This window comes from Carica papaya, chromosome 4 (assembly GCF_054855325.1).
Source record: "Carica papaya isolate Zhongbai chromosome 4, ASM5485532v1, whole genome shotgun sequence".
Taxonomy (NCBI): Eukaryota; Viridiplantae; Streptophyta; class Magnoliopsida; order Brassicales; family Caricaceae; genus Carica; species Carica papaya.
In genome coordinates, this window is record NC_142312.1 from 3,121,974 (window position 1) to 3,146,358 (window position 24,385).

The window sequence follows — 24,385 nt, forward strand, 5'->3', positions numbered from 1 at the left end:
TCAAAATAATTTCCAACTCCTTCTGGTATAGAACTTCTCAGCCCTGTTCGACTGGAAGTAACGTGAACAGTAGGGTTTACCCTTTATACCGGGTCTGTACACCATTTTTCATGACACACGGTAAGCCCTTTAGTTGAACAACATACTTTACACCTACATGTCCACATAACCATTTAGCCACCAAATACATGCAACACTCCCATTTCATGATTACAGGACAATAAGACGATCATTTAATAGGCGATATAAATTAATACTCAATAATATGAGAAAATGTAATTAAGACATTCATTTCAAACCAAATTAACAGATTAGGGTGAAAAACGATTGAGTAACTAATAAACAAAAAAAGTAATTAAAATCAATAAATCAAAGTACACGAAGTAACAGTAAACAAGCAAAGCAGTATAGAAATAAATAGGTAAAATAGGTAACTAAGGACAATTACACATTGACCCGTTACTGTCTCCATCGGTGACTTGTATTTAATTAATCAGGGGTCGCCAACTTTTATAATTTTTCATTTATTATTTCTTAAACTTTAATTTAACAGGAGAAAGGGTGAGGGATTCTTACTCCGGGTTGATGCTCGAAACACTATTTTTTTTCACTGCACTTCCTGGAGATTTCTAGTTCCCAAATTTCTTGAGTTTTTCTGTAAAAACCAAAAACACTGTGAAATATTATGAAAATACACAAAAAAAATGGCAAAAAAATGATTAAAACTTTCCCGGAGAACGGTTTAGGGTTCTAGCATGATGGCACTAACTCTGCCGCCTATGGCAGTTACTCCTCTCAGTCAGGTCGATTTTGGCCAATTCTGTTTGAAAACCTACAAAATTTGGGGTTAGGTAAGGCCTATTGGCGAAAAAAGGGCAAAAACCAAAACTTATCGGCAATTTGGGGTTTTCAGTGCGGTGACTCCATCATTCCTCCCTCGCGATCGCGATTTTGCTCTGATTTTCCTACACTAAAAACATGTTAGGAAACCAATGGTCAAAGAATATAAGGGAATGAGAAGAGGATTCGAGCTCACCAAATGAGTTTTTAGTTTTGGGTATGGTGGCTCAGTCGAGCTCTGCCCTCTGTTTCCAGCTTCTCCTTTGGTCTTTTGACGTCGATGAAGGTTTAGGGTGGCTTAAAATCAAAAAATGAAGCAAATGAAAAGAAAAATCTCACCTTCCAATGACGATGACAATCAACATCCTCTCAAAGCGAACCCTCTCGGGTTGCTCAATTTAGTGGGGGTCTTCCTCTCCTCATATATCTGTACCTGCATTTCACAAGGAATGATTTTATGATAATTCATTTTCTTGGTGTTTCCTTAGGTCTTTATGTAAGAAATGGTTATGAGGAACACGACTCTTATACCAATTGTAAAAGTCCAGAATTTAAAAGGAAATAAAGTCATAAATTAAATGCAGAAGCAAAATAATAGAGTTTAGTATTTACATTTTTTACACAATAATTTAGAATGCCCAATAGGACTACAAGAATGTCCCTTCTAAAACAACAAATAAAAATCAAAGAAATAAACAAAAGGCAAATAACTGAGCATTTTAGGACAACCGTCACTAGGTTTTAAAGGGAGTCTGGGTGGTGAACTATTCACAACTCTCTTGTTGATCGAGATTTGGATCTTAGACCTCTTGATATGAAATAGTTAATGAAAGGGTGAGGTACATTAGCCCAGTAAGAATATCACACTACTCACCAATATAGAAATTAAAGATTGGTAAAAATCATAAAAATAACTAATGGAGCTCTTAATTTAAGTAATATTCATTTATCATAAAGAAAACCATTTATTGCATATATTCACCGTTGCGAGATGTTTAAATCGACCTATAAAGATAATAACTTAAATAACATTCTAATCTCATATTCAAGTGAGTAAGAACAATAACTTTTCTTTTTTATTTGCCTACGGGTATCCTTGGGAGTCCATAGAGATGTCCTACTATGTGTGAACTAATATCCAACATTGTCAACTAACCGACCGTTCCGATATCTCGTTCGGTATGAGCGCCAAAAATACCATCCCTCAATATTCTGTCTAGTATGAGGGTGAATCTGTCCGTCTCCATACCCCGTCCGGTATGAGGCAACGTTCACGGTAGGGTTTCTTATGTACCTAGTCCGTCCAATATCTCCCAAGATATTCAGTAAGACCATCATTCATTAATTCACATAATCAAGTAATTTTTCATTTGCATATTAATTTTTAATTTCATAAATTAACCGTAAATCAGGTAAGAAAATTAATAAATACATATTAAGGAAGTACAACTAAATCGTTTAACTATTCCAGTATATTCTCATATATTTAAAGCTTTAAAAGCAAACAATAAGTTACACAGGACAAACAAATAAATAACTAACTGGTTCTGCCTCGATTAGGTTATTATTCTCAAAGTTTTTTAAATTACACAAAATACCATATTACCGATTATTAAGCTTCAATTCCATAATAGAGAATAAGGTGAGGGATTCTTACCCGAATCGGTGTCTAAAATACTAAACTTTCTATGGCACATATTGGTGATCCCCAGATTTCCTAAATTTTTCTGCAGAGATTAAAACATATTTCATGTTAAAAATACCATAAGAATCTAAAATCGGTAAAAAAAATCATTTCCAACCAATTTTGGAATTTCGGCACGGCAGCACCACTATGCTCCAGCGATGACACCACCACCCACAATAGTGGTTTGCCTCGGCCTGGCCGTTTTGGGTCATTTCTGGCCAGTTTCAGCCAGTTTTATACATATCTCTGCGAAAAATTACGTTAGGGGGCCTCGGTTGGCCCAAAAAACTAAAAAATAGAAATCTACCAGTGGTAGAATTTTTCGAGTGCGGCGGCTCCGCTGGCTCACCTTCGCAGCTGGGAGTTTTTCTTCAGTTAACCTTACAAAACAGAACAGTGAACACAATGGTGGAAAGATCGCACGAACTTGTTATCGGATGAGGTTGTGGGTTTTGCTTGCGGTAGCGTCACTGGGTTTTGCCCGCTGTGACCGGCTCACCTGCCGTTTCTTTTGCTCCAATTTGGCCATAGGGGTGCTCGGAATCAAATTTCGAGCGGAAAAGAGAATTTTTACCTTTTTTGGCGGTGGACGGTTGACTCCCTTCTCTGGCAACTGGTTCTTCTTCTTTGGCGGAAGGCTGGCAGCTAGGGTGTGGGTTTAGTGTGATACGAAATATTTATAACCATCTCGCGTTAATCTAAGTCGTTCATCGCGTTTGATCTCTACTGTCCGATCGTATTTAAAGAGAAAATGAATCTGGATCATTCATCGCGATTTGATCTCGACCATCCGATCTTGTTTAAAGAGGGAACGAATTTGGACTGTTCATGACGTTTGATCGTGACCATACAATCGTGCCTGAGGAATGAACAGATCTGAACCGTCCATGCGCGAAAATGCTTCTGGGTTGTCCAATCGCGGGGCACGCAGATCGCCAGCGTGGCCTCCCGTGCCTTGTCATGCAGCGCGCTCCGGTTCGTCAAGGCTGCTGAATGAGCGGTCCTATGTAGCAAAATTTTTTTAATTACATTATGACCCCTAGTTTTCGATTTTTCTTTCAAAAATACAATCCAAACCCAAAATTTCACTCTTTTTTTCTAAAATTATTTTCAATTTCATCATCAGCCTTTTTTTTTCATAAATTCCACATTAAATTAAAATTTATTAATTTTAAAAATAAATTTTTATACATTTTAGAATATTAAAATTAATCCCGAGCTAAATTTCGGGCCCGAGTATTACAGTTCGCCTTATAAACTCAGTTTAATTATATTATAGCGATATAATGTAAAGGATCTTGTAAACCTCATGTCTTGTAATTCGGCATAGGGATGATTGAATATTAAGTTTTTGTTTATTGCTGCGTGAATTTATCAAACTATATATGTAGAGTAGCACTCATTTCTCAACAGAGAAAGTGGGTCATTACATTAAGAGTGTGTTTCATTGGTTGTTTTATATTTTCTATAACTCTTTCATTTTCCATATTTGTAACAGCCCCGGAAATTTAAAATGGAATGTATATTAAAAATATCAAATGCGGAAGCGAAGTCAAAAATTCGGTTAACATCCCTTACACTAAAACCAAAAACGTGCTCACAATATAAAAGATTAAACTACCTAAAGGAGAAACTTGAAAGTAAAAGCTACAAATATGACTATGGAGTCTTTAGGCGTCCCCTTCGTCGTCCTCCTGCGGAACCGGCTCGGGAACAATGTCTTCCTGATCTGAAATGATTAAATAAGGAATGAGCTACACTAGCCCAGTAAAGACATCACGATATCTCACCGTCACGGAGGTAAAGGTGGGTAGAAAACACAAAAGACCAATGGAGCATAATTTACAACAAAACCTTTTATCAATAATAAAACCTTTACCATTCACTTACCTCGGTGAAATTCATAAGACAATATACGAAAACAATAACATCATCATCATCATGAAATCATATATAAACTGTATAACGTAATACTTATCAAGCCTTTCATAGGGGTCCCTCTACCCCTTAACCCTTAACGCTTGAAATCATATTCTAGGGCCGTCCCCATACCCCGTCCGGTATGGGTGCAAAAACTATAAACCTCATTACCCCGTCCGGTATGAGGGTGAAACGGGCCGTCCCCATACCCCGTCCGGTATGGGCGCCAAAACACATAAGATCTCTATACCCCGTCCGGTATGGGAGACCACAATCCCGGTAGGGTTCCCTACAGACCCGGCCTGTCCACCATCTCTTAGGATATCTAGTCAGGCTGACCACATTATACAATTACCCATTTACATAATCTTTCATTCTCCTTTCCCTCAGTCAGCATTATCAATCCACATACAAACAAGCAAAACGGTAATTTATGCCAAACAGACAACATACAGCATCAATATCCCAATCATTCAATCCATAATCAGTAAAACAGTAAAATATGCACACGAAACTATAAAATGAAAATATCAAACCTCATACTGCATTTAAAACTGTAAAACAGGCCAAATAACAGTTAACCGACAAACACACTAGACTCGGGCTCTATTAGCGACCTTAAGCAATTTCACACATTCGTTGGTTCATGAAATACCGTTTTATCATTCATTGAACTTTAATAACGTGATAGGAAATAGGGTGAGGGGTCCTTACTCGTTTCGGGGTCCGAACACGGCTTCACAGTGTGCCTACAGGCTGTCCCTAATTTTCCCTGAATTTTTCCCGGGGAACTGAAACGCACTACTGGTACCTGCACGTGTTCCAAAAAAATTCTAAATTAGGCCCAGGGCCCCTTTCGACCAATATCGCATTTCCGGCACGGCGGCTCCGCTGTACTCCGGCGACGGTGCCGCCGCTTGCGGCGGCGATTCGCCTTGGTTTGACCATTTTCGGCCGTTTTCGACCGAATTTGGCCACACTTGCATCAATCCTTGCGATTAAACAACTCTAGGGCCCTCGGGGGGCCAAAAAATTACGGAAAACCGAAGCTTACCGGCGGCGGTGCTCTCGGGTGCGGCGGCTCTCCAGTGAAGTTCGTGTTTTGGTGATTCAGCTCCGATCAACCTGTAGAGAAAAGAATGGTGATCACGGTGATATAAAAATTGCATTAAACGGAGGCCGGGAAGGGCCTCATCGGAGGCAAAAAATCGAGGAGGGGCGCGGCGGCACCGCTGGGCTTTGGCCGTGTATTCCGGCTGTTTGGCCGGGATTTTGGCTCCGATTTGGCCACAGGGGAAATCAGCGTGGAAAAACGAGTCGGGGGTATGAAATTTACCTCGATCGGCGGTCGGAAATCCCTCCGGTGTGGCGGCGGGTGGCGGCGGCCGGCTTCTGGTTCGTCTTCTCCGGCGAGGGCAGGTGGCCAGGGTTTGTGGTCTGGTGTGGGGGTCTTATTTATACCCTTTTGCCTTTTGATCTCAGCCGTCCATTTTGATTTAATCTGGGCCGTCCGTTTTTGATTGAATCTGGGCCGTCCGATCGCACGTTCGATCTGGCCGTCCGATCGCGCATACGCGGATCGCCAACGTGGCCCGTCCCGTCCCGGATCGACGTGGTCTTGTCACGTAGCAGGTCCCGGTTGGCCGGGACTGTTGATTTTTTTTTTCTCTTCTTCTTTAATTTCCCGAGCGCTACAACTCTCCCCCCCTTAAAGAAATTTGGTCCCCAAATTTGCCTCGTTACTCTTGATCGAACAGATGGGGATATTGGGCCGTAAATTCTGATTCCAGTTCCCAAGTAGCCTCCCTAGGCGTGTGGTTCTGCCACACGACTTTTACAAATGATATTTCCCGGTTGCGGAGTATTCTGCTCTCTCGGTCCGTGATACCGACTGGTACTTCTTCATAAGACAAGTCCTCTCGCAGTGGAAGCGGTTCATGAGCCAAGACATGAGAAGGGTCCGGATTGTACTTACGTAGCATAGATACGTGAAACACATTATGAACCCGGGAGAGCTCAGGAGGCAGTGCAAGTCTGTAGGCAGTGGTACCAATCTTGTCTAAGATTTCAAAGGGTCCAATATATCTGGGGTTTAATTTTCCCCTCCTGCCGAACCTACTAATTCCCTTGAAGGGGGTGACTTTAAGAAACATCCGGTCGCCTTTCTCAAAGGCCAGGTCTCTCCTCCGGGTATCAGCATAACTCTTCTGCCTACTCTGAGCTATCTGGATGTTCTTCTTGATCTTAACTATCTTGGACGTGGTTTCTTCTACCAAATCCGGGCCAAATAATCTTCTATCGCCCACTTCCTCCCAACAAATCGGTGACCTGCACGGACGCCCGTATAACGCCTCGTATGGGGCCATGCCGATGCTTACTTGGTAACTGTTGTTGTAAGCAAACTCTATCAGGGGTAGGTGGTCGTCCCAATGGCCCCCAGAGTCAAGGACACAAGCTCGGAGCATATCCTCCAGCGTACGAATTGTCCTCTCTAATTGTCCATCGGTTTGGGGGTGGAAAGTAGTACTAAGAGACAGCTTTGTTCCCATAGCTTGCTGGAAACTATTCCAAAACCGAGAAGTGAATCTGGGATCCCTGTCGGATACTACTGTTACTGGAACTCCATGCAGTCTGACTACCTCCCGGATATACATTCTTGCCAACTTGTCCAAAGGATCAGTCATTCTGATGGCCAGGAAGTGGGAAGACTTAGTGAGCCGGTCACTAATTACCCATATAGCATCATGTCCCGATCGTGTCTTGGGTAGTCCCGATACGAAGTCCATGGTGATGTGTTCCCACTTCCACTCTGGAATCGGTAAAGGCTGAAGTAACCCGCCCGGGCGTTGATGTTCTGCTTTGACCTGCTGACATACCAAGCACTTAGATACAAAGTCGGCTATATCTCTCTTCATCCCATTCCACCAGAACCGAGGTCGCATAGTTTGGTACATTTTCGTACTTCCTGAATGCATGGCGAACCTTGAACTATGGGACTCTGTCATGATGTCTCTTTTTAACTCACTGTCGTCTGGGACACACACTCTGTCCTTGAAACGAATCAATCCGTCGGCAGAGATCTGAAATTCTGAGCTCACTCCCTGTTCTGCATCCTTCTTGCGGGTTACTAGGGCGGGGTCGACTGACTGGGCTTCCTTTATTCTTTGGATTAACTCGGGTTGGACTGCTAGGTGGCCCAAACATGTGACTCTCTTCAGATCTCGCAGGCGAACCTGCTGTGTAGCCCCAATGGACCTACACTCTGAAACCATCAGATGGGCTAGGGTGCCTGCACTTTTCCTGCTGAGGGCATCGGCCACTACGTTGCCCTTACCTGGATGGTATAGAATGTCACAATCATAGTCCTTGAGGAGTTCCATCCACCTTCTCTGACGCATGTTGAGATCCTTCTGAGTGAAGATGTGCTTCAAACTCTTATGATCGGTGTAGATTTGAAAGGTCTCTCCATACAAATAATGGCGCCAGGTTTTCAAGGCGTGTATGATTGCGGCAAGCTCCAAGTCATGGGTAGGATAGTTTTTCTCATGATTCTTTAGCTGTCTAGACCCATATGCTATAACCTTTCCATGCTGCATTAGGACACAACCCAGGCCCAGATAGGAGGCATCACTATAAACTGTGTACCCTCCTGATCCACTCGGTAGAGCCAGCACTGGTGCAGTAGTCAGTCGCTTCTTCAACTCTGAAAAAATCCTTTCGCAGTTCTCATTCTATTCAAACTTTGCATTCTTCTTTGTGAGTCGGGTTAGAGGAGCTGCTAGACTAGAGAACCCTTCGACAAACCGGCGGTAATAACCTGCCATCCCTAGGAAACTACGAATTTCCTTAACTGTTGTCAGCCTTTCCCAACCAAGTACCGCTTCAACCTTTTCGGGGTTCACCGACACCCCTTCCTTCGATATAACATGTCCTAGGAAGGCGGTTTGCTCGAGCCAAAATCCACACTTGCTCAACTTCGCATACAACTTCTTTTCCCTGAGTACCTGTAGGACTTGGGCAAGATGATGAGCATGTTCTTCCCTACTTTTTGAGTAGACTAAGATATCATCGATGAACACGATGACAAATTGATCCAAGAATTCTCTGAAGATCCTGTTCATTAGATCCATAAAGATGGCCGGGGCGTTGGTTAGCCCAAACGGCATAACCAGGAACTCATAGTGTCCGTACCTGGTTCGGAATGCCGTCTTGGGGATGTCTTCTGCTCTCACTTTTACCTGATGGTAACCTGATCGTAGATCTATTTTAGAAAAGACCTGTGCACCCTGCAACTGATCGAAAAGGTCATCAATCCGGGGAAGAGGGTACTTGTTCTTAATTGTTACCTTGTTTATCCTTCTGTAATTAATGCACAGTCTCGACGTTCCATTTCCTTTCTTTGCAAAAGTAACCCCGGCACCCCATGGGGAAACGCTGTGTCTAATGAAGCCACTGTTTTGTAGCTCAGTGATCTGTTTCCTTAGTTCTTCCATCTCGATGCGGCTCATTCGGTAAGGAGCTACCGAGATGGGCTGGGTTCCCGGCTGTAAGTCTATGGTGAACTCGACCTCTCTGTCCCCTGGTAGACCGGGCAGTTCATCTGGAAATACGTCTGGAAAGTCTCGGACTACTGGAATCTCTTGGATACAAACTTCTTTCTTGGGTTTACCTAGTTAGAGAAAATACAAGATTAAGGCACTGGGAATTAAGAAGAAAAGAACTTACCATTAGGGGAAATCAATACCGAATAATTTTATTAACTTGTAAATGGCTCCTCGTTGGGAGGATTAAATACAATCTTTTTGTTAAAGCAGTCTATGGTGGCGTGATGCGCCGCTAGCCAATCCATTCCTAGGATTACATCAAAATCCCCTGTGTCTAACCCTATCAGGTCTACCCTCAATTTTCTATCTGCTATCTCCACGGCACATGCCCTGTAGACAACCTCTCCTAGCAATGCTCCCCCCCAGCGGTAGATACAAGCAATAATGAATCAAGTCTATCATGTGATACACAAATTTTGGAAGCAAGAACATGTGAAATAAAAGAATGTGATGCACCAGTATCAAACAAAACATGAGCAATGTGGCCAAAGATAGTATACATACCATGTACCACGTCTAGGTCTGCGTCGGCATCCTTCTGGGTAAGGTTGTAAACTCTGCCCTGGATTGGAGGCCTCCCTTGATTCTGGTTCCTAGGGCACTCCCTTGCATAGTGCTGGGCACTGCCGCATATGCGACAGGTGTTGTTGAGGCGGTAGCAGGGTCGGTCCCCATGATCCCTGCCGCAGTACTGGCAGATCTTCCCACGTGCTGCCCCCGTAGCCTGAGGAGGGGCCTGGACGGCGGGTCTGGGCCTCTTATTGGGTTGGACAGGCATGGTAGGTGCTGGCCTGCGGAGCGGGGCTGAGGGTCGGGAACTTCCCGCTAGCTGAGGGCGGGTGTTGAAGCTCCTTTCTATGATCTGCGCCTTTGCCAGGACTGCCGAATATGTCTCGAGCTCCATCACCAGTAAGTGCTGTCTGATCTTCGGACAGAGACCCCACTGGAATTTCCTGGCCTTTCGGCCCTCATCCAACAATGTCTCCGGGGCATGTCGGCCTAGCTCCAGGAACTTACGGACATACTCCGACATTGTCATATTTCCCTGGACCAATTGAGCAAATTCCATTTCCTTTAGATGTTGGATGTGTTTAGGGAGATACTTCGCATGGAAGGCCGCTAGGAACTGCTCCCAAGTAACTGGTGCAGGCAAGGTGGCCTGCTTGAGCTCCCACCAGCGTACTGCTTCCCCTACCAGCATGTAGGAGGCAATGGCAGCCCTCTGCTCAGGAACTACTCCCAAGGTCTCGAAAGCTCTCTCAGTCTCTGCCAGCCAGTATTGGGCCTCTTCGAAAGAGGATCCCCCTGAAAAAGTAGAACGGTTCAGTCTTCTGTACCTCTCTATGAAGCCGGGGTCGATCAAGGAAGGAGCGGGGTCCCGAGGTAGAGGGATTGGGGCCGGCTGAGGGTGAACTGGGGGACCCTGTGGTGGCACCTGCTGATGTGGTGGGGGCACTGGAATGTGCTGTGGCGGCACCTGTTGGTACTGTGGCTGTGGTACTGGGTCGTACCGCGGCTGTGGTGCCGGGTGGTACTGTGGAGGAACAAGCTCCTACCGGGGTGGCTCGGGATCAGCCTGCTGTAGCGGGGGCTCAACCTGCGCTAGCGGAGGAGATCCCAGTAACTCCCTTCTCTCCTCTTGCCTTCGCTGGGCAGCTACGAGAGCCTCCACCATCTCGAATAGTCTATCTAAATCCTCCCGAAGTGAATTATCTGGGGCCGCTCGGTTTAGTAGGGGCCTTCCTCTCCTCATTCCCGTGTACCTGCATTCACAAGGAATGATTGAGTAACGATATATCGGTGAGTATTTCTCTGAGGCACTATTGTGTAAGGGATGGGTCCGAGAAAATGCGGCTCTGCTACCAACTGTAACAGCCCCGGAAATTTAAAATGGAATGTATATTAAAAATATCAAATGCGAAAATGAAGTCAAAAATTCGGTTAACATCCCTTACACTAAAACCAAAAACGTGCTCACAATATAAAAGATTAAACTACCTAAAGGAGAAACTTGAAAGTAAAAGCTACAAATATGACTATGGAGTCTTTAGGCGTCCACTTCGTCGTCCTCCTGCGGAACCGGCTCGGGAACAATGTCTTCCTGATCTGAAATGATTAAATAAGGAATGAGCTACACTAGCCCAGTAAAGACATCACGATATCTCACCGTCACGGAGGTAAAGGTGGGTAGAAAACACAAAAGACCAATGGAGCATAATTTACAACAAAACCTTTTATCAATAATAAAACCTTTACCATTCACTTACCTCGGTGAAATTCATAAGACAATATACGAAAACAATAACATCATCATCATCATGAAATCATATATAAACTGTATAAAGTAATACTTATCAAGCTTTTCGTAATTTAATCGTTACACAATATATTTTCCTCATTTACTAGCCCACTAGTATCCATGGGGATCCATAGGGGTCCCGCTACCCGTTAACCCTTAACGCTTGAAATCATATTCCAGGGCCGTCCCCATACCCCGTCCGGTATGGGCGCCAAAACTATAAACCTCATTACCCCGTCCGGTATGAGGGTGAAACGGGCCGTCCCCATACTCCGTCCGGTATGGGCGCCAAAACACATAAGATCTCCATACCCCGTCCGGTATGGGAGACCACAATCCCGGTAGGGTTCCCTACGGACCCGGTCCGTTCACCATCTCCCAGGATATCTAGTCAGGCTGACCACATTATACAATTACCCATTTACATAATCTTTCATTCTCCTTTCCCTCAGTCAGCATTATCAATCCACATACAAACAAGCAAAACGGTAATTTATGCCAAACAGACAACATACAGCATCAATATCCCAGTCATTCAATCCATAATCAGTAAAACAGTAAAATATGCACACGAAACTATAAAATGAAAACATCAAACCTCATACTGCATTTAAAATTGTAAAACAGGCCAAATAACAGTTAACCGACAAACACACTAGACTCGGGCTCTATTAGCGACCTTAAGCAATTTCACACATTCGTTGGTTCATGAAATACCGTTTTATCATTTATTGAACTTTAATACCGTGATAGAAAATAGGGTGAGGGGTCCTTACTCGTTTCAGGGTCCGAACACGGCTTCATAGTGCGCCTACAGGCTGTCCGTAATTTTTTCTGAATTTTTCCCGGGAAACTGAAACGCACTACTGGTACCTGCACGTGTTCCAAAAAAATCCCAAATTAGGCCCAGGGCCCCTTTCGGCCAATATCGCATTTCTGGCACGGCGGCTCCGCCGTACTCCGGCGACGGCGCTGCCGCTTGCGGCGGCGATTCGCCTCGGTTTGGCCGTTTTCGGCCGAATTCGGCCACACTTGCATCGATCCTTGCGATTAAACAACTCTAGGGCCCTCGGGGGGCCAAAACATTACGGAAAACCGAAGCTTACCGGCGGCGGTGCTCTCGGGTACGGCGGCTCTCCGGTGAAGTTCGTGTTTTGGTGATTCGGCTCCGATCAACCTGTAGAGAAAAGAATGGTGATCACGGTGATATAAAAATTGCATTAAACGGAGGCTGGGAAGGGCCTCATCGGAGGCAAAAAATTGAGGAGGGGCGCGGCGGTGCCGCTGGGCTTCGGCCGTGTATTCCGGTCGTTTGGCTAGGATTTTGACTCCGATTTGGCCACAGGGGAAATCAGCGTGGAAAAACAAGTCGGGGGTATGAAATTTACCTCGATCGGCGGTCGGAAATCCCTCCGGTGCGGCGGCGGGTGGCGGCAGCCGGCTTCTGGTTCGTTTTCTCCGGCGAGGGCAGGCGGCTAGGGTTTGTGGTCTGGTGTGGGGGTCTTATTTATACCCTTTTGCCTTTTGATCTCAGCCGTCCATTTTGATTTAATCTGGGCTGTCCGTTTTTTATTGAATCTGGGCCGTCCATGTGATTGCATCTGGGCTGTCCGATCGCACGTTCGATCTGGGTCGTCCGATCGCGCATACGCGGATCGCCAACGTGGCCCGTCCCGGATCGACGTGGTCTTGCCACGTGGCAGGTCCCGGTTGGCCGGGACTGCTGACTAGGTCTGCTGACGTGGCTGTTGACGTGGCCCCCCCTTTTTTTTTTTCTCTTCTTCTTCAATTTCCCGGGCGCTACAATATTAGTGGTAAAGTATTGATATTCTTACTGAGTTAGTGTAACTCACCACTTTCTTATTAAGCATTTCAGATCAGGATGTCCAAGACTCGGATCCTAAACAACAAGAGACCAGTTAAAGAATCAACTCTTCTACTATGTCAGTTTTGAGTAGATGTTAATCATATTTATCATTAATGTTTTTTTTTTCCGTTTAAGTTTCAAAAGCATTCTTATAGCCCATATTTGAGCATTTTAAGTAAATGTGTAAGGAATGTAACCTTTAAATACTTCTACTAAATAATAAATTTCAATATTACTTATTTTTCTCTTACTGAGTTATACGTTTGGAATCCCGAATAGGATTTTGGGACCTTTACACATCATATTATCTAATGACATATACCTACTTGTATTGAAACTAATATATTTTGGTTAAGTGAACATTTAAACATGATGTAACTTGTACTGTGAGTCTTAAAAGTGTTGTTAAAATAATTGTTGATTAAAAATATTTTTTATAAAAAATTATTTGGTATTTAGAAAAAATAATTTTAAAATGTGTTGTCATTTAAAAAATAAAAATTTTATGTTTATAGATTTTTTTAAATGTTAAGCGTAAATTTTTAATAAAATAAAAAATTATTTTTTAAATCCGTTAGACTTTTTATCTCTGAAAGGTTTCTGTTTCTCTCCCTATCTAGTTTGAAAAGACGTGAGAAGACTGCTCTCTGTAAATGATGGCGTACCCTCTGAACAGAGACGTGATACGATTGTAGGGGTCACCTTTGGTAAAGTACGGCTATGATAATAGTTAACATATAGAACCATTGTGGTTGGCGCAACCATGGTCATAGATCATGTCATATTTTTGTAAAGCCATAAATATGCTGTTGGTTTGGCAAGCCGTAAATTGCTGTTATAAATAAAATGAATTGGTCATTCCACATGAGTAGTTAGGAATCCGTAGTGCTCTCAATAGATGGAAGTCAGAACGACTTTGCACGAAGAATAAAGTGAATGATAGCGCATATCATGATTTGTTTGATTTTCTCTGTCTATTCTTTAGCATAATTGATTTGACTGACATGATAGATTTGATATTTTCTTTAATAAATAAATTATTTTCATAATTAAGAATCCTGACGTGACTCTTGAATGTAAGTAATGATGGTATTTTTAATCACTTTTAAAATTTTGTGATGTCATTTAAATACTACTTTCCTTATTGAGTATATGGAACTCACTCATTTCCACACCTCATCCAGATAAGGAAGATAGTGAGGAGCTGATCACTGACCTACCCCTTAAAGTCTTTGAGGATCTCGTAGATCTATAAATTTTTATGAGTGCATGACTTATTTTGCACTCTGATGAGTTGATTTATATAATGATAGAAGTGGTCCTCTTTTGTATTTTTGTTATTTTTTATTTTGTCACCACTTCTTGCCTCAGTTATATATGTAATTGGGAACTCATATATTTTGTAAGGAATTTGTAATTATTTGTTCTGCTACATACATTTATCCATTATGCATTCGTAATCTGTTTCTATATCTAGCACCCTTATGCCTTAATTAGCATTTGGGATGTCACACGAAAATAGAGCACGCATTGTTCCTTCATTCACCTTGTTTTTTAGTGTCTTCTCTAGTCGTTTTGGGCTGCCCAGAATGTGCAGCAAGCTTCAGATAGAAATTTCCCTCTCCTATTGTCAACCCAAGGGGCCCACTACAGGTGAGTGAGTTTCTCTTGCTTTTCTCGATCATATGTTCCTATTTTCCTTCAGTTAAATATTCCTCAGGTACTCTTTGATGTTCTAAGATCATTTTCCATCGATTCCCTACAGTAGTTTCTTCCTAGATTGCTGCAGAAGCCACTACAAACCCAACTAGCTTTGCTCACCTTATAAAATGTGCTACAAGGAGTTAATGGATGATTGGGGATGATTCACTCATCTACTTAGGCTTAAATTTGGTCCTCATTGAGGTAAGAACTACGGTATTCTCATGAACGCTTGTAATGGATGTTTAAACACATGTACAAAACGGTTTTGGGTGAAAACAACAAACGTGTGTGTGGTTTTAAATAAAAATAGAGGGCATGTGTGTTCATGCATCTTGATGACTTAAATTGATGTTTTTTAGATTTTTTAATGTTATTTATGTTTGCAAATTTATCCTAATATGTTAGGATACGATTAAATCCATTTAAGAGTAACAAAAATGAAAGATAAGGTATCGAGGTCGATGGAGGCAATCTGGCTCTCTTAGCATCATGTCCTGGGCGCCAAAGCGCTCGAGCAGCTCACAGATATGATCTGCCATGCAAACGGACGCGCGCGGGATGCTACCTAGGCACACCAAAGTGCCAGGATAATGCACCTGGCTCGCTGCATACGTTCAGTGCACAGCACATAAATGGATGGCTCTGTTGGGCGCCTATGCGCCAAGTGAGCAGTACGAGTGACACGTTGGTGCCTTGCATAAGGTGGGTACACAATGGCATATGGGGTGTGCGTTTGGGTGCCTAAACGCGTCAAATTAGATGTCTCTATCGTGCTACAACCCGCAACGTGCACTGTAAAGTACACGCATGCTCTGGCAAGCGCATGGGTGCCAAGAGGGATGCACAGACATATGGGCTTTGAGCCGCGAGCGCGGGTTTGTAGGATTCTTCCCCTATCCGTGAGCTGGTTCTGGCCTTGGGATTTTGAGAGGAGGAAATGGACTTTAGAAGGGTAAATTGGGAATTGGGAATTAGAAAAAAAAATGAAGAAAAGATATAAATAATTAAATGGAAGATTTAGGAGCAGGAAAGGAAATTAGAAATAATAAATAATTAAATGGGACCTAGACTATATTGTATTGATTGCTTTGGGACTTAATTAGAGTGCGGGTACTAGTTATTGGGTCCTAAGTTTGGGACCGATGTTTAGTGTTTCTGAGATGAAAAACTGAACCATTGGATTTATATTATGGCGACCGAGTGAAATAGTGTGATGGCGACCTGAGTGGTTGAGCTATTGTATGTATTTAACACCTATTGATGTATTTATTGATTTATTGATGTCTTCATTCGTGGCTTTAATCGATGTCCGTATTGCCTTCCCTGAAAATAGGTATTAAATAGTTGTGCATGCATGTTTGGCAATGTGAACCTAATTAAAGATATAATTGAATGTGAAAGATTTAATAAATAATAAGAGTCAGTGAGTCAGTTTAGTGTTAGAGTCAGTCCTTAGAGTCAGTCCCGGATACATGTGTAGAGGTTAGCATGTGCTTGATCGGTATGGAATTACATGGAGTATCGAGGTTTAGAAGATGAGAATAGTTATGGTATTGGGGATGGCATGTATCAATTATAGAGAAGGGAATTGCAAGGTACAGATTGTGGAATTAGGATTTATGGATCAATTGTATGGCATTAATTGATTGACTATTTTTATTTCATTGAAAAAAAGATTTTATAAAATAACACATTGCATTTTGTAAAGGCTTTTTACTGAAATGCATTAAAAAAGTTTTAAAATATTATTGGTACCCTGTTAGTATTGTGTTTCTCACTGAGTTGTCCAAAACTCACCCCAATCCAAATTGTCTTTTAAAGTTAGGTAACCTTGATAGAGTCAGCAACCAATGATATTGTGAGAAGCACTCCATTCTTGGGTTAAGGTTATTTGATAGGAATTATTGTAAATTAGATTTAATTTATGTGGGTCAACTGTCTCATGTAATAGAATTTATATTAGAAATTTTAATTTAAGAGAAGTTTATTTCTATGTAGTCTGCTGCATTTGAATAAAATTTTTTGGCTGCATGCTGTGATTCAATGGGTTGACGACTGTTCTTGGGAATCTGGGAATGGAATGTCACAAAATTTCAAATATTACTAAATCATAGTTGATAACTTAATGCTTCTCTATTTAAAAATTTTATAATAGAAACTTGTGAATCATCTTTTTATAATCCACTTAATTTGATATGGGACTCTTGTCTTTAATCTTCTCTATTTCTTTTATCTAATCCCTACTTGAAATGTTATTAGCCCAAATCCTATATTTATCTGATTTACTCTACAAATTATTCATTATCTTTTTCATGTGATTTAATTTTTCTTGTCATATAAATTACCTTATTTTCTTATTTACTGATTCGATTTCACCTTTCCTATTAAATTTAACCAATTCTTTGGCTTATTTTCCTTAAACTTAGTTGCATTCTCATTTTAATAAATTCCACTTAGACTTATCGTTTATTATTTTTAAATCTTTGCTTATTCATTTGGTGTTCTTAATGATCTACCCTCCCCGTTAATTTATTTGTTTATTTTATCTCCTTAATTGTTACTAAATTCTTAAGATTTTTTCAAGATACATTTCCTTTTTATCTTAATATGACTATTTCAAATTTTCCATTTCCAACATAAATCATCTCATTCACATATTTAATGTTCTTAATTACCACTTTACAGATTTTGAAATCTTTCTTATTTTCTTTATAAATCCATTGGCTTTAAATTTCTTTCAATTTTACCAAACCACATGCATTTTTATCTCCATTAATTTCTAAATTATCAAATGGCCCATAACTTAGCTTATAACAATTCTTGTAACAATACCTTTTATAGTTTACCGCATCTTTAGCGATCTTACCATTTTAAAAGAAATTCCTCCTTTTTCTAAATTTCTTTACCCAAACATTCATTTTTTTAATTAATTTATTCGTTGTTTGATACATTTTCGGATTTAAAACCTCATAATAAATCTTTTACATGCATCAAAACCCCCTCAAATTTCAAAATTATGTCCAAAATTGAAATGATACACAAATTGATTCTTGGAGAGAAGCTGATTCATGTCAGCAAGCCAAAAAGGGGCTCTCCTAGCACTAGGTCAAGCACTTTATCTTTCCCAGCACTTTTGAGTGCCTAATAGCTTTGGTGGGAGGTCGTGGCCTCCTCTCGACAATTTCCTATCTTCTCTTTTTGCATTTTTCATAAACACACACACACACATAATGAATAGTAGTTTAGAATTCCCCCTTTAGGGGGAATTTATTCCCTTTTTGAGAATTTCATCTCTTCACTGAGCGATTTTATCCCTCATTGGGAATTTTGATTCTTCTTGGATATTTTATTCTTCATTGGGAGATTTTTATGGTTTTTCTTGAAATATACTTAAATAATAAGAAAAAAATAAAATTTCCTTTAAATTCATGCATTTTTCATTGATTGGACGTGAAAGTTCACTCTAAAATTTTTCAACATATGTTAGGTCTTTTGAGTTGTTACATTTACAATTTCAAATATTGATTTGTACGCATTCACAAATTTTCTCTTATAAGTGTTATTAATTTCTTGTTACATATATATTTTTTATTTTTTTATAGATTTTCATACTGAAATTAAAGCAAGTGGACTTGTTTTTAGGCTTGTATGAAGCATAATTGCAACTTATTCATTTATATGCAAAAGCTATTGCCCATGTGAATATAATTTGCAAACTCACATGTGCAAATGCAAACATGTTGTGTTATCCATTGTTAAAGTGATAATAGGAGATTAAGAGGATGTCGAGCTCAATAAGTCTGCTTGTACTTAGCAAATGTCTCTATGGACAAAGATGTTTCTTGTAAACTAGTCATCTATCTCATGGCCTTTAATAGTGCATGGACATTAATTTGCTATGAAATGATAACTCATAGTTATATAATGAATTGCTGAGTAATACTAATAGGCAAACTTTAGTTTGGATAGAGAAAAAGATTACCTAGCCAAAGATAAATGTGAATAACTATATAAAATAATCTAGGGTTCAATTGTTCATTCTTCAAAGGTTTTCATTCACAATAATTGTGATAATAGAATCTACACGATATTATTCCCTTACTTTTTAGCAAATATTAGTTATTAGTTCGTATTTTAAATTTACAAACAAATTATAATTTCAGTTCCTGAATTTTGGGTCATTTTTCAATTTAGTTCTAATGATTTTTTTTTCAAATTCATCCCTAAAATTTCATAAGCTTTTCAAACATACAGTCAGAGAAAATCACATTAATTTTTCTTTTACTATATGAATTAAAAATAAAGCCTTAATCTCATTCACCAAAATATTCAAAGTGATAGCTTGAAAATACCTCTGAGTTAATTTCTTATATTTGATATATTTAATTTAGTTTTATATATATTTGAAATATATAATAAGTTTAAAGATATAGTTTAGAGTCAAATGGAAAAAAGATAGATAAGGATGAATGAGCTAGAATAAGCATGAAGAGACATAAGAAAAAGTGAGAACCTTTTAAATGAAGTAATATAATAAAAAGTGAAAACTATTAGATAAAATGATATAACAAAAAATGACAACTTTTAAATAAAATAACATGTGAAAAGTAGTAACTTTTAGAGTTAAAGTTTAAGAAACACCTATTCGCCTTCTTGGACCTCAACATAACATCTTTTTGAATTTGTATTTTATTACATTCTATTGTTTGCTGCTTGTAGGTTGGCTTTGAGCTGTTGGATCAATTCATTTCGGCTTGTCAACTATTGGTCTACTTCATTTAACGGGGTCATGCCTTTTGGGTAATAGGGAATGGTAGGTAGGGTTATCCATACAAAGCTTAGAAAGGTGTCATGTTGATGGATGAATAAAAAGTAGTGTGGTACCAAAACTCCGCCCAAGGAAGCATAGAGTTCCATTTATTTGGTCATTGGTAGGCTACTGCTCAACACATTTGTTAACAATCTCTGACTGTCGATAAGTTTGGGGGTAATATGAAGAGCTCATCTTTAGCTGAGTATTTGATATTTTGAAAAATTCATTCCCAAAATAACTTTAAAATATGGGGTCTCTGTCATTGATAAATTGAGTGTGGCATTCCATGTAGTTTTACCACACCTTTAACAAATTTTTCGACAACTGTTTTAACAGTATAGGGGTGTGCTAAGTACCAATCACATTCTTATAATAAAATTTTTATATAAAGTTAATTTTATAATAAATTATTAAATTATGTTTGAATTATTTAAAAATAATAATTATATTAATTAAATTAATAAATTTAAAATAATAAAAATATTTTTTACTATGTATAAATATAATCTAATTATTTTAATTATTTTAACAAAAAATTAAAAAAATTAAAATATTTAAAATAAATAAAAAATATTAGAAATTAAATTGACACAAAAAAATATTATGGACTAAACAATTATGTTCATCTTGTTTGGTATTGAATTTTCTACATTTAAAGCAAATCCAAGGGACAAATAAGAGACAATATTTTCAAACAAACCTTGTACCTTATATGTATACACACACATATATATATATATATATATTTATATGTTCAAATGGTAAATAATATTTGTGGACAAATGATTTGCAAGAAATGATATATTCAAACATAATTTTTAAGTTTTGACATTTAGATAATTAAAGAGTAATTAGTGATATGATATTAAATTTGTATTTGTAATTATTAAAAAGCTCATAATTAAAATTCTGTTTCTTTTTATTCTCTTTGAAGTTTCAAAAAGTGGTAAGTGTTTGTTGGTTTGTGCAGCTACCATCTTTTGTCTTATCATTTTTTGAAGCTTAGTTGTGGGACATTTCTTATCCTTCTGTTCATGTCCAGGTTGTACTGCCATCTACGTATATCTTCTGTATATAGAAAAATATATTTGTGTGCATAAAGACAGAAAAAAGAGAGCACTGAATATTCAAATCGAATTATTGAAGATGGATGTAGCAAGTGTTCTCTATATGAATCCTCCAGGAGATAGGAAGAAGAGCTACACCAATAATTCATAGTAGGGTCCGACCATAATAACCCACTTAATTATCTTCATGTATAAAGATAATATATTACCTAATATAAAATATTTAAAAATTATTACAGAACTTCTTTTGTCCTTTTTTTTTCCATTTTAGTAAGTAGATTAGAGATTTTTAACTTTCCACTTATAGAAATGGAAAGAGGTAAACTATAACGACATCATGAGGCCAAAAAATATTAAATGATTAAACTTAGGGTATAAATGAAAATCATTTGTGTGTATAAAGACAGAGAGAAAAAGGCACTGAAGATTCACAAATAAAAAATATTGGAGCAGCAAATTAAACGATATCAAATCAAATTGAAGATGGATGTTGCAAGTGTTCTCTGTATGAATCCTCCAGGAGATGGGAAGAAGAGCTACGCCAATAATTCTCTCCTCCAAGTCTCTTTCTTTCTTTTCATCATCTACTTCATATTACATAAACATATATGTATACATATTCATGTATGTATAATAGCATTTTATAACTTTTATGGGTTTAGTATTTCAGAGAATAGTGATATCAAAATCCAAGCCATTTCTAGTAGAAACCATAAGCAACGTGGTAAGGTCGATGAGGAGGAGCAGTAGCAGTATTAATGGGGGTTGGCCGGCTTGTTTCAGAGTTGTAGACTTGGGTTGCTCGTCGGGACCCAATACGCTGCAGGTTATCTCAGAGATTATTGACACCATTAATGACGAGGTCATCTGCAACCAGCTGGAAGAAGATATTGATCCAGAAATCCAAGTCTTCTTAAACGATCTTCCTACCAATGATTTCAACGGCGTTTTGAAAGATGTTCCTACATTTTATAATCAACATAGTAAAAACAAGCTTCGCTGTTTTGTATCAGCTTCGGCTGGTTCCTTCTATGGCAGACTGTTTCCCCGGGAGAGTCTTCATTTTGCGCATTCTTCATACTGTCTTCATTGGCTCTCAAAGGCAAGTTATCATTAGTTTCGTATACATATACATATATATATATATATATTAACTTCAATAAAAAAGTTACTAATTCATTGATTATGTTATCTATACATATCAATTATAACACAACATAACATAACTTTCAATAAAAAATACAAAAAATCATAATTAGATTCAAAACCAAAATCAATTGTAAAAAAAAGAAAAACATGAAAGTACTAACCAGTTGGGTAAATTTCATATATATAATATATTTGATACTGTTTTTTTAAAAAAATTGTAATTGAATCTGTTATTTTAAAACATGATAATTTAATTATTAATATTAAAATATTAATTTTTAACTTTTTATTTATATCATATGATTTTTGCTTGTAGCATTTAAAATCTTCTTTCACTTTCTTCATTGGTTTATTATTATGATTATTACAATCAGACATGATTCTTATGGTACAATAACTAAAATTTTGTTATTTTATATGTATATTATAAATTAATAAGGATTAATATATAATGATTAATTTATAAAAATTAAAAATTTAATTTACTAATATATTAATAGAACTGTAATGATAAAATTAAATTTATCTAACAACGTATTCGGATAAAAAATTTATAATAAATAATTTTTTTTTAATTATTATAATAACAACGAGTTAAAAAAACTAAACTAATATTTTTGTCTTAAAAATATGTAGGATACATATTTACATCTTTTAAAAAGATTAAAGTTTTGAATATTTTTAAAATATATTCTCCATTCAATAGGATAATAAAAAAGATTTATTACTAGGAAGAAAAGATTTGCAAATATTTTTGCATTGTTAATTCTTTAAGGAATTAATATATACTTATATAGATGTTTGTATTTATATATTTATATTTATGCACGTATATATATGTATATATAAGGTTCCAGATGGTATTGATGAGGAAAACAGAGGGAATATATACATAGGAAAATCAAGTCCTCCAAATATATATAAAGCATACAAGGAGCAATTTGAGAAGGATTTTTCAAACTTTTTAAAATTGCGGTGCGAAGAAATGAAAGCAAGAGGACGTATGGTTCTTATCTTAGTTGGCAGAAGCATTCTACATCCCTTGGCCTCTAAATCTTGTTTTCCCATATGGGATCTCCTTGCTACATCTCTCATGGATTTAGTTGCTGAGGTAATTTTATTTTATTTTATTATCCATATCCAATTTTATTACTATATATATAGATATATGCAAAATTTACATACATATTAGTAAATATATTATTATATTTAATCTTATATAGTACATATAAAGTTGAATTATTCTCAATGGATTAAGCTACATTATCAATCAATATTAATTACTTATATAATTAACTAATTAGATACATGTTTGAAAGTAAACTGTCAAGCAATTTTAGTGTATGTTATTCTACAATGCTACATATATGAAAATTTTTAAAATTAACTTAAATATACAGATATATATCTTTATTGACCTATGTATAATTATTTTAAAGTAGATACATGTACATAAGGAAGTGAAATGAATAATTTCCCACTTCTAATTCATGTACATTTATATACATATATAACTCAAGTATGTTTCTCGCTCACTTATTTCTCGTTTATAAGCTATAGTATGTTAAATTTTTTATATTTTATTTTATTTTTTTTATGCCTAATTTTAAAATGCTAGTTTTATCACATCATATTAAAAAAAAAAATTACATGCGCAGAATGTGACAATAAACTAATTAATTAGTATATATATAAATTAATTAATTAGGGACTTGTGAAAGAAGATGATCTAGACTCCTTCAACATGCCTTATTACTCTCCACACGAGGAAGAAGTAAGGAAGATAGTTGAGAAAGAAGGTTCATTCAGTCTCGACAAGCTAGAAACCTTTGAAGTGAATTGGAACCTCAGGGAAGCTATAACAATGGGAGAAGGAACTTTTGTGTCGAATGAAAATCAAAGTGGACAAATTGTTAGCAATTATATAAGAGCCATAGTAGAACCCATGCTTATTCATCATTTTGGAGAAGCCATAATTGACAAATTATTTGAAATCTACTCAGATCATATTACCGAACATCTTTGCTTTCACGATTCCAAACATACCAGTATCCTTGTTTCAATAACAAAAAAGGTAGAGAATACGAAAAAATGTTAGTATTTTAATTGGTCGCAAAGTTATTATGAGTTCAAATTTTTGTCGAATAGAATGTGTTTAAAATAGTAATATTGTATTTGATACAAGGTTATTGTATTTTTATTTAATTTCTAAATTTTATTTGTTTAATATGTACAAGTTAATTATACTTTACATATTTAAATGTGCAATTAAATAAATTTCACTCTTGATTCTATATCCATGAGTTTATTTTTCTAGATTTAATAACTGAGGAAAAAGGGAAAAAGAAGAAAAGAAAAGAGGAAGAGGGAGAGGGAGAGGGAGGTGCCGGTGGAGGAAGGGAGAGAGAGGGCTGAGAGGAAAGCTGATTCAGGTG

The 24,385-nt window shown here is 37.9% G+C and overlaps 1 protein-coding gene across 2 annotated transcripts; it reads left to right on the forward strand.

The window, feature by feature from the left end:
* The first annotated feature begins 21,170 nt into the window (after positions 1 to 21,170).
* LOC110826209 (benzoate carboxyl methyltransferase-like) lies at positions 21,171 to 24,177 on the forward strand. Of its 2 annotated transcripts, none has more exons than XM_022056846.2 (4): positions 21,171 to 21,362; positions 21,472 to 21,903; positions 22,801 to 23,061; positions 23,659 to 24,177. In XM_022056846.2, the coding sequence occupies exons 1-4, from the start codon at positions 21,285 to 21,287 to the stop codon at positions 24,046 to 24,048; spliced, it is 1,161 nt and encodes a 386-aa protein (XP_021912538.1). In that variant the 5' UTR covers positions 21,171 to 21,284; the 3' UTR covers positions 24,049 to 24,177. The 2 variants fall into 2 exon arrangements, with proteins under 2 accessions (XP_021912538.1, XP_021912609.1); XM_022056917.2 differs by having other exon boundaries at positions 21,196 to 21,362; positions 21,464 to 21,903.
* Positions 24,178 to 24,385: the final 208 nt, after the last annotated feature.

What these genes read in the sequence shown, in the direction of transcription:
- LOC110826209 (XM_022056846.2), top strand. Translation starts at nt 21,285, where the DNA reads ATGGATGTTGCAAGTGTTCTCTGTATGAATCCTCCAGGAGATGGGAAG. An exon ending in CCAATAATTCTCTCCTCCAA is followed by an intron (nt 21,363 to 21,471) that starts GTCTCTTTCTTT and finishes TTAGTATTTCAG; the next exon opens with AGAATAGTGATATCAAAATC. An exon ending in TCATGGATTTAGTTGCTGAG is followed by an intron (nt 23,062 to 23,658) that starts GTAATTTTATTT and finishes TTAATTAATTAG; the next exon opens with GGACTTGTGAAAGAAGATGA.